Genomic DNA, 11,578 nt, shown 5'->3' with positions numbered 1-11,578 from the left:
AAAAGCCCATACAAATTTTATATATCATGAAGGACCGAAAGCTTACACTTGTGAAAATTACAAAGATAAAAAAACAGAATTCAAAGGTCCTATGAGCCTATCCACTCTGTCGAAGAAGAGTCCGAGTCATCAGAGGCAGACCCTTCAGGGTCTTCCTCGGAGATATCATCTAGCGCTTTCTTGGCTTTATCCTCGATTGTCTTTGCCTCGGCAATCCGAGCAGGGATATCTTTAATGCCACATTGAACCGCCTCGAGCGTATACCTTCGAGACTTTCACTTCTTATATTTTGCTAAAAGGGTGGATCGAGCCTCGGTAGCCTGAATTTCTTCATGGGCTTCCTCCAAGTCAGACTGACCTTTTTTAAAATTTCTTCCAACTCGAACCTCATATCACTCATAGTAATTCGAACCTCGTTAGAATCTACCAGCTCGGCCTGAAGTCCATCATTGTCTCGAATAGCAGCCTCAAGCTCGCTCTTGAGTTTCTCATTGGCCTGGGCTCGGGTCTCGGCCTTCTCTTGGGCTACCTTTAAGGTTTACTTCTCAGTGGCCCTTTCGACTTCGAGCTGCACAACTTTCTCCTTCATCTTTGCAGCCTCATCTTTAACAGAATCAAGCCCCTGCCTCAGTTGGGTGATAGTGGCCTCTAAATCACCAAGCTTAGTGCTGTATTCGGAGTTCGCTTGGTAGAGCTGTTTATTGTCCTCTTCCAGGACTTTGTTCTTTTCGACTATTTCATCGAGCTCATTTTTCAACCAAAGGTTCTCTTCTCGGCTGCTTCAAGCTCAGCTTGGAGGGTCGAAGGAGCAATGACTTGATTCAGTTGATCTTCTTTTTATTGGAAGAGAAATTTTAACTTCTCAGTCTCTTGGCCCCGAGCATCTAACTGGGCTCGTAAATCATCAATCTCATGCTGAGCTTGAAGAAAAGATTTGTTCAAAATCACGACAGCTTGCAAGAGTAAAATCAACAAAGGTTTAGCTATCAGTAGACAGTGAAAGTTATACCAAATAAATTAAAACTTATTGGAAGGAGGGAGAAAAAGTGTTCACCTGGTTGCCAGCATGTATACCCTCATTGAGAAGGCATTGCTACGAAAGCATGTCCATCTTCTCTTTGTCGGGCTCCAACACAAGAGGTCGTAGATAACTGGCCACCCCATCGGGGCGAGAAAAAAAACTACAATCTTCAAGAACGGTGACCATGGTCGACCTGGTCCTCCTCGAGTCTGCACTTGGAGCTAAGAAAATATCTACAAGTCTGGACCTCGAACCTGACTCAATGGACCAAGAAGGCCTCCTCAATGCTTGCGGAATAGGGAGGTGCCCAAACCCTGAGGCTTCCGCCATAGCAGAGGGATTATCGGAAAACATGTCATCAAAATTCTCCTGCTCCGAGGATGGAGCAGGAGGAGGAGTTGAAGTTGTTTCGGCCCTTGAAGGTGGTTTGGCCCTGGAAGGCGTTTCATCCCTTAAAGTTATTTCGGCCTTTCTGACCCTTTTCAACAAAGGCGCTGCCTCGGGTGAAGTGTCACACATTACATCGATCAGCTAGACAACCCTTATCAGAATCGGGGCTTGGAGATATTCGATTATCGGGGGGAAAAGGGGTCTCAGCCTCTCCACCTAGGGCTTAGCTCAGCAAATCAGCTGTGGCACTCCCCTTTGGGACCTCCACTGAGGTTGTCTCAGCCACGGTGGTAGCAGCAACTGAAGGGTCCGACCCGATACTCGCAATCCAAATATCATCATCAGGGTCATCCCTCATACCTTGAGCTTCGGATACACCTGCGACATCCTTCGAGCCTTTATTTCTTTTCTGTCCCCTAGACTTGGCTTTCTTATTTTTCTTTTCAGCTTCGAAAATGAGCCGTGCTGATCCCGAAATATCAAAATTTGAACCCGGTGTGGTGGGTTTGTCCTCCGGTGCAGGCCGTAGGATCGAAAAACATCTGCCCAAACCTGAATATTGAAGGATTAAATCGGAGAAAGTTAAACGAAAGAAAATAATAAAGGCTAAGGCGAGAAAAGAATACTATGATTTGTGCTATCCACCGGTCACGGGACAAATCTTTCCATGTCCGCTCTTCGTGCGGATGTTAGCTGATAATATTTTTGATCCACCTAGCAAATATGGGGATCGCATCAGGAAGCCATCCGTCAGCTAAAACATCAGGAATATTTAGAAGAAATGCTCAAAGGCATGTAAAAGGGAGATAGGCCATATGACACTTGTGTTTGTCGTTCCACCTTTCGGGGAAAGACATGTACTCCTCCAGTATAATGTCCACTGTCCTAACTCGGATAAAACTCTCGTACTAACCCCGGTCCCTGTCCTCATCAATGCAGGAAAGAATGGGGTTCCTTCCTCATTTGGCGAGCTTTATAACTCCACCACGAAAGATCCTCGGGCAATATAACCGAATCAGATGGTGCACGGTGGAGTCAATTTTGGTATTATCGACCAAAAGACGGAGGCAGGCCACGATCCTCCAAACGTTCGGGCCTGTTTGAGGGAGACATACTTTATATATCCTGCACATCTCAAGGATAACCGGATTTATTAGAGGGTTAAGCGTGAAGGTGAAAGGGCATGTATAAACATATAAAAACCCCTCCATAAATTCGGTGATTGATTCATCATCACTGGGAATAATAATCTCTACGGAAGAAGGGTTATCCCAGCCACAGTCTGTTCGGACTCGGGGAAAGTGCTTCTATTTGATCGAGGAGGGGTAACGTCTCACGTCGAAACCCCGGTCAGATTTCTTTGCGGCCGTTTCGACGGCAAATTCGTGGTTGAAATTGTATCTCGAGGGGATTATGTCTTTGCTCGTAGGTTCGAAGGAACTGGGTGGAGCTTTGTCTCCGGGGCTGTCGATGGGTTTGGCACTTGGAGAAGACACCGAAGGAATGTTTTAGGAAGTAGAGCCGGTGTTTGTTGCCATTTCTTGAATTTGGATGATGTAAGTATGAAGATATGAATATTTGAAGATCTGGTGATGAAGATATAAAGGGTTTAAAACTAAAAATATGAAGATATGAAGATTTGTAGATGAACAAATGAAGTTAAGAAGGATTTTCCAGAAAATGGAGAAGATTTTGAGACCATGGATGAATTTTCTCAACGAATTTTTGAAGACACAGAATTTTGGAACAAAGAGCAAGAACAGAACAAGGTAAAATAAGATGATCAAGAGTTGAGGAGTGAAAAAAGAAAATAGAAGTGAAAGGTGAAAGGTGAAAATTGAAAAATGAAACCACTGTAACGCCTTATATAGAGAAATTTTTTGAGGCGGTTACCGAAGTCGTCCAACCAAAAGGAGACATGTGTCCGAAGTCAGAGAGACGTGAAATGAAAGGGCGTTTCATTTCCCGCCTATTCTCAAAGAAGAGGCTTACTATGGAAGTTACCGAGGTAATCGTTCCATTTCCCGTCACTTCGATGAAACTTTGATCCGAGAAGTGTGGGGACTATCTGTATATGGTAAAAACCGAAGCAATTCGTATTCAGTAAGAACCGGAGTAAGTATTATAGTTGTCCGATACAAGATCGAAGAAGAATGAGGTCGTTGGTCATCGAAGGGAACGAGGAATGAGGGGTCGTGAGTTCATTCAACTGAGTGTCAAAATCGAGGGTATGTTGATAAGCAAAGAAAACCCGAGCCTGAAGCGAACACACTCAACATAGGCTCGGAGTATCCGTTATGGGCTAGGCCACGCGTCACCTAACCGTTCCGCCAATTGCGCTGACAACAGTACAGGTGTCAGAATGACCGTACGGACGCCGCCTTATCCATTTTAGGGTTTTCTTAGAAAAGCCTTTTTTAGATTGTACTAAGGCCATCTATTTGTAACTATAAATAGAGGTGTGCCCCTATCATTTTAGGGTTAACTTTTCATCATTGTTCTCACTTGTAATCTGAAAAGGGGGCAGTGGACTTTCTTAAGTAATTGGCTCGGGATTAAGAAGCAATCTCCAGAACCGGACCAGTTCTCAAAGCTTGCTAATTTCTTTTCTTAAACTTCATTTACTATTATTCATCAATATACATTTACCATTTACTAACTATTATTATACGTAACCTATTAATCAAACCACATATCCTATAAACCACTTACAAATTTAATTGTTATCCATTTTCGAGGTAAACAATAATATAAATAATAAACTATACGAATATTCATTAATGTAAGCTTATTGTGTATGAAGTGCCGAGATTAAGGGTGTCAAGTGGGCCGGGCCAGCCCGAACCCGGCCCAGTAAACCCGACCCACCACCGGCCCGGCCCAGACCTACTAAGAGGTGTAAGGGGCTGGGCTAGGTGGGTTTTATTAGGGGCTGGGCCGGACAAGGTGGACAGCCCACCAGCCCGGCCCACCAGTAGCCCGGGTGATGGCCCACCGGGGCACCGGCCCGGCCCACATCAAATTAAAAAAAAAAAAGATAAATACTACATTTATTACTAATAATAAGTATTTTAAAAACATTGTATCCCAATAAATTAGGAGTCTCTTTTTACGGAGCACTTTAGTTTTCTTTAAAATCGTATTTTAAAGCTAGACAATCTTGTTTTCTCAACAAATATACCTTTGATACATTTTCAGTATATAGTATATATTAGATTGTGATAGTACTTATCTCAACAAATATACCTTTGATAAATCATTCAGTTCAATTTCATGCCTTTTCACAAGTGTCTACGCAACACACCGGTACCCCCCTCCACCCCCCTAATAGGCTAATACCCAACTCTCCGGACTTGTGGAGATATATGTCACCACAATGTTGACATTTAAAATGTTCCTCATTTACTCGCCCAAAATGCATCCACACCACACTTGAAGTTGATCTTCGTACTCGAGGAGAAGGTGGAGGTGAAGTAATGTACACTAGTTGAATAAAAAATTTAGATAAAGAGAGAATTGTGGAAGAATCGTGTAAAAATGAAGAAGAATGGAGGGGTATTTATAGTTTGAAAATATGACCAAAGTAAAGTTATTCATAAATTTAGGGGTTCAAATAAAATTAGCAACGACTAGTTTTTTAAATTTACAACGGCTAGCTTTTTGAATTTGACGACGACTAAACTTTTTTTTAATTTAGCAATTTTATCATTAGATGTAAATAATTTTATTATTATTAGTAAATGTAAATGTATATTTTTGTATTAGAACTTTAAAAAAAAAAAGCCCGGCCCACTAACTATAACCCGGCCCGGCTAGCCCGAGGTGTAGCCCCTATCCGGGATGGGCTGGGCCAGACACCCTTTTCCCTCTCCAAGCCCGCCCCCCTAACTTACGGCCCGGCCCGGCCCACTTGACACCCTTAGCCGAGATGCTGTCTTTCCATGGGACTCTCTTTGTGTATGAAGCTCAATTTGATATGATAACATACCCTCCAAATTTAAATTGGCTATACCTTCAATGGTTATCATACCCCCTGGTTTCACAGCCACATATATTAATTTATTTGAAATTACAGTATTACCAATTAGTGTTATTAAAGAGAGGAAATATCTATAATTTCTTCCTCAATGTTGCCAGTCTTGGTACTAAAGTCTTGATCAATATCATCATTCAAAACTTACAGTCTATCTGTTTGAAGATCGAATTAAATCCTGACTTTGATAAAAATTTAATTTACTTTTATTTTTGTAGTTGAAATTGTTAAAATAATATTATTGGGAAGGGTCCACCTACAGGGAGATTAGTTAGATCACAGCTCATTAATTGATTTTCCACCTAAAACCCTATTGCTAGCCTATATAAACAACGTATAAATGAGTGTAGAAAGCTACACTCTTTTCGTAACAAGAAAAATGGAGTGCGCTTTTAGAAACAAAGATTAATCTATGCATCTAAGAGATCTTTAGACTGTGGAAAAAGATAATTTGTCCATAATATGAGAGGATTCCTGCGGACTAGTGCAAGCTGTGGAACAAGGAAATTTGTGGGTAACATGAGGATTCCTGACTATCGGTGCAGATCTGCTTTCGCTGAGTAGAAATTCATAAATCTCCCAAACTACTAATATTTAGGGTTAGAATGCTTCAAACAGACTCCAATATACTTCTCTATCTTCAAAAATATATCCAAAGGACAAATCCATCTCTTCTTTACTTTATTATTACTATTATTTAAATTGGGTTTTTACGTTACTCAGACAATCATTAACATGGATATTGATAAATGATCCACATGCATCGTACATACATCTTAGTTACTATTAGTCAATCTTAAGATTCTCTGAACTAAAACCCAAAAGGGCTAGAAAGTCATTGGATTCCTTTCTATGGGGACAACAAATATTGAAAATGAGTCGATTAGTCCACTTATAAGTCTTTTCCCAATTTCATTCCCACTATATTCATAATTTACTCGTGTATTAAGAAAAGACAAATTGAGTATTCTTTCAAAGATGTGTTTTAGAGATGTTTCCTTGAATGGACAAAACGTGTCCAAATTCATCGTTTAATTTTGCCTTAGTTCAACAAAGAGAATCAAATGAATATGAATATTAAAATCAGCAGACATTTCAAAAGAAAAAAGAAACAAAGTTAAATTTGGTATATATCCACAAACTACATTATATGACTTATACACCTGATATAATTTTCCGGCAAAAGGTGTTCATCTAACTATCCTTGCTATAGGGTGGCTTCACCCCTGCCAGGCTAGACTGTCTATGTGTTGGTAAACTCCACGAAATTTCAAAATTCATTAATTTAATCATTTAATTTGTGATCTAAGTCTTGTATGCTTCAGGAAATGATGTATTAATAGTAAGTACAAAGTATCTATAGAAAGGATGATAATTAAATCAGTGTATGAGGTGTTTTAGTCTCACGTGTAATGATTTGAGTTTTTTCAATCTTATGGGTTGAGTTTCAGGTCTAGGTAATTTATTTGAGTAATTAAGATTTCACGCGTAACGATTTGAGTTTTTTCAATCTTATGGGTTGAACTTCAGGTCTAGGTAATTTATTTGAGTAATTAAGATTTTATTTAGTTTTTTTTTTTCAATGAGATGGGGTGATCTCTGACCAGCTTCACCAATTTTTGGCAAAAAAGATGGATTAAGAAACTAAGTAAAAGTTGAGTCACTTTATAATCACAAAAATAAACGTAATAGAATTCTACTATAATTAAATTGACTGACCTTTTATGCAATATCTTTAATTTTCCTCAACCTTGTCAGTCATGGTACAAAAGTTTTCACAAAACTTACAAAGTTATCTCTTTGAAGATCTCGAATAATCCCCCCCCCCCCCCCCCCCCCCCCAAATTTTGATAAAAGTCATAATATATTTTTTTCCTATTAATTGGTATTGGCATAGACTTATAAGGGACAAACCAAGCTTAAAAGTGACAAACCTAGCTTAAATGTTTTGTGTTCACGTGAATCCTATAATTTGTTCAAATCTGATATATGTTGAAGAAATTACTAAATATCTTTAGCTGTTATTTTTTTGACTTATTTTTTATTGTATATATTAAAGTGAAATAGTTATAAAAACCTATAAACTTTAAATTTTGAATTTGCCCGTGCATAGGCTTCCTAATTCTCTATCTCCAATATATATATATATATATATATATATATATATAAAGTTGCATGCATGGACGGCAACATATATGGTTTCCTTAAACTTAGTTGTAACTAAAAAAAAACTGCATTTTCCGACCTAAAAAAAGGGCAATTTCCGACCTCATGAAGTCGGTTTTGGGCAGAAACCGACCTCAAAATTAGGTCGGAAAAGAGTGGGTCGGAAATATTACCGACCTCATGAGGTCGGTAATTTTTTTTAGTCGGATATTAATTATATGAAATACCGACCTCATTATGTCGGTAAATTATATTAATAATATAATGATATTAGTTTACCGACCTCATGAGGTCGGTAATTTGCAATTTCTAGAAATATTTTGCAGAAAACCGACCTCATGAGGTCGGTAATTTGCAATTTCTGGAAAAAATTTGCAGAAAACCGACCTCATGAGATCGGTAATTTGCAATTCCCTGGAAAATTTTCCAGAAAACCGACCTCATGAGGTCAGTAATTTGCAATTTCTGGAAATATTTTGCAGAAAACCGACCTCATGAAGTCGGTATTTTATATGTGTCTGGGCCCAAAAACCGACCTTATGAGGTCGGTACTCTGCAAGAAAAATGGTAGCACCTAGTTGTTATTCCAGCTGCCCACCTGTCAAGATGAAAATAATTTTACTTTCAACTAAAACCAGCTCAAATAGCTGCCAACAATACACCAAACTACTATAAATACATAAAACATTAAGCTACTATTGCAACACATATATTTCAACCACCAATACATCAAATTCAATTCGAAACTACTTCAAAGTTGAATAAAAACATCAATCAAACATTCACAAGAGACATTAAGCTACTTCAACTTTCGCAAACATCAAAACAACATTAAACTACTTCAACATTTGTAAACATCCACAAAACATTAAACTAGTCTACATTAAGTTAGTCTACAACATTAGACTACTTCATCCCTCGCAAACATCCACAAAACACTTACACAATCCACAAATCATATGGAGGTGGAAGACTATATGCAATGCCATTCATGAGGGGATCATGAGGCAATGGAGCGCCGCGTGGTGGGAGACGTGGCGACGAGCTTCTATCTCTAATCGCAAGGTTTTCTGGTGGTCTCCGGGGAACCCTCGTCTCCTTAGCTTTCTTTGTTTTCTTACTCCTCTTTTCACCTGCTATCTATACAATAATGTATGTAAGTATCGCAAATATAAATAAATAGAAAAGGGATAGCTTCAAAATTTATTTAAATAATTCACCTATTTAACTAAAATCAACAAACTACGTAGTACAGATTATTTGACAACAGAGCAGTTACAAGTTTAATAATAATTCTATTAGAATTTATAAAGTGGAGCAGTGCTTGGCAATGTTACAGATATTCTTGACCTGCATTTTCAATAGATTGTTACTTTAGGAAAACTTTAAAACTAGGTATGTTGGGTAACCAAGATACAGTAAAAGTAATGTGTGGACAATTCAACCTATTCGAATAGTGTTCATATTTTCAATGAAGTTATGCAATACAAATTTTCAAAAGGAAGCAAAGACTTGGGATTGACCGTTACTTGGCTTGCACTAATAGTATGTGAGCATCGGTTTACATTTTAGATAAAGTTCTTTATAGATTAGAAACAGTTATCATACTTGTGATGTGATTCTGCTGGATTTGTATCTAACTGCACTCATTGTTTGTTCAAGCAATATTTAATGGTCCCTGTTGATGGTGAAGTGTTGTTGATTGATCTGATATGTAACTAATTGTTTGAGGTATGTTGATTTTATATTAAAGCAACCGAGACATTGTACTATTTTAAGCATATTAACTTTGAACTGGGAATTGTTTGGGTCAAATTTGGGAAAAAGAATTAAATCCCTTCTTGCCGCAGTTATCTTATTATCTTGATATTATTTCTGCTTGTTGATAACGCCTATTTTTCGTCTTTCTATGAGCCGAGGGTCTCCCGGAAACAGCCTCTCTACCTGGCCAAGGTAGAGGTAAGGTTCACGTACATATTACTCTCCCCAGACCCCACTTGCGGGATTACATTGGGTATGTTGTTGTTCTTGTAATTAAATCCCTTCTTGGTTTTGAGAGACATCATATATATTGGACCAACCTTTAGAGGCTAAAACATCAATTATTTTGGACTGGAGGTAGTAAATAAATAAGAAGATTGCAGACACAATTGATACCACAGATCTATGAAACAAACTGCAGACTAGATCGAGTTTAAACAAAAGCCTCACCAAGTTTTGTTCCAACAAGAACTATTGGGACACCAGGAGCATAGTGCTTCAACTCAGGAATCCACTGAAAACAACCAATAAAAATAGTAAACTTTTCATGTACAGAACAATAAATTAGAAAGAACACTAAACGAGGAGAAATACATAATGAAACACTAACCTTCTTGGAGACATTTTCATAGCTGGCTTTACTTATGAGAGAGAATGCCAAAATGAAAACATCAGCCCCACGATAACTCAGAGATCTTAATCTATTATAATCCTCCTGTCCTGTTAAAGATTTAATGATGTCAGGGTCATAACAATTTGGATAGCTCACAGGTTTGCACTATAGGTATATGCATTGAACACATTAACATGTTACAGTTATCAGAAGCTTCAAGCAATAAATGTCACGCAAATAAATAATTACCAGCAGTATTCCACAACCCTAGATTGACAGTGGCTCCATTGACAACTACATTTGCACTGAAATTGTCGAACACAGTGGACACATAATCCTGTCAAACAATTGCATGAATGAGGGAAGAGCAATTGATGCTAAATTAGGGAAAGATGAAGGGACTACTTCTCGGAATATAAAAACTTAGATATTTCAATTGACAAACAAAAAAGAGTAGATTCTATGCATGTAAAGTCATATGTGATAATACAACATTTTCCCTCAAAACCACAAAAGACGTAAATGCATCAAAGAGCAAACACCAGACAATTAGATATAATTATCACCAAGTTCATATTGAAGTAAATTCAATGTCTTTTCTTCCTTACATTTAAGGCTAATTATGACAAATTTATTTAGAAGGGACATGTGATGAATTTGGTAAGAAATAACTCAATATGCTTATAAAAGTATAGCATAACAAAACAAACATGTAAACCAAGAAATATTTGTGTAAAAATGACGAAAAAGGTAAAATTTAGCTTGTAACAAGATATTAAAGCAACAAGTCATGCAAACCAAGTAATTTATCCAAAAGATGGAAACTGGGTCCCATTTAGCTCACGACAAGATATTAAAGAAACCAGTCAAGCTTGTAAGTGGAGAAGGGCAAAAGGGCGGATCCATCATCCATTGAGTTTCAAAGCTGGAAATACAAACAAAACATGGAAACCAAGAAATTTGTCCAAAAGATCAAAACAAGATAACGACTTAGAGCCCGACAAGATATTAGGCCAAACAGACCTTCAATAAGCAAAAAAACCAAAACACGCAGCAGGAACTTGTGGACATGCCTAAGCAAAAATCTGAGACACTCGAATTTCTTTTCAAAAACTGAATAAAGGCTAATAAGACACGCACTGTTTACATGATGTTTATTAGTATATATTCACGAATAAGGCCTGAAATGAATCAAATTATGGATATAAGAGAATAAACAGAGAAAATGAGGCAAGAGGATGAATGCAATTTTACAAGGTAATACACATTGAAAAAGGAAAAAACTAGAAAGAAAAAAGAAGGAGAAAATAAGCTGTGTATTTTCTGGAAGATGATTAGAAAATGATTATCCAAGATAAAACATTTTTCCAGAAACACCTTTTCCTTTAAGTCCCATTTCTTTAAAAACACAACTTTTTTTTTAATATCATTTTCCAGGTTTGATGTAAATGCAGGTGACATACGGCAATGATAAGATACTCAAATTGAATCTTTATTAAACTTTAGAGCAAGGATTTACAATAATGTATAAGAATTCAGCAACAAATTGGCTTCTTTTTGCACCATAAACCTAACACACACTAAAACAAGGGTA

The 11,578-nt window shown here is 37.7% G+C and overlaps 1 protein-coding gene across 1 annotated transcript; it reads right to left on the bottom strand.

The window, feature by feature from the left end:
- Positions 1 to 8,320: 8,320 nt before the first annotated feature.
- LOC132642371 (rac-like GTP-binding protein RHO1) lies at positions 8,321 to 11,342 on the bottom strand. The gene is made up of 5 exons (XM_060359599.1): positions 11,008 to 11,342; positions 10,234 to 10,321; positions 9,982 to 10,091; positions 9,822 to 9,885; positions 8,321 to 8,750 (listed from the first exon to the last, which is right to left on the bottom strand). Exons 1-5 carry the CDS (start codon positions 11,053 to 11,055, stop codon positions 8,740 to 8,742), a joined length of 321 nt encoding a protein of 106 aa, XP_060215582.1. The 5' UTR covers positions 11,056 to 11,342; the 3' UTR covers positions 8,321 to 8,739.
- Positions 11,343 to 11,578: the final 236 nt, after the last annotated feature.

This window comes from Lycium barbarum, chromosome 5, assembly GCF_019175385.1.
Source record: "Lycium barbarum isolate Lr01 chromosome 5, ASM1917538v2, whole genome shotgun sequence".
Lineage (NCBI taxonomy): Eukaryota > Viridiplantae > Streptophyta > Magnoliopsida > Solanales > Solanaceae > Lycium > Lycium barbarum.
Note: the sequence above shows the minus strand (reverse complement) of the source record. Positions and strands in the feature narration are given on the sequence as shown.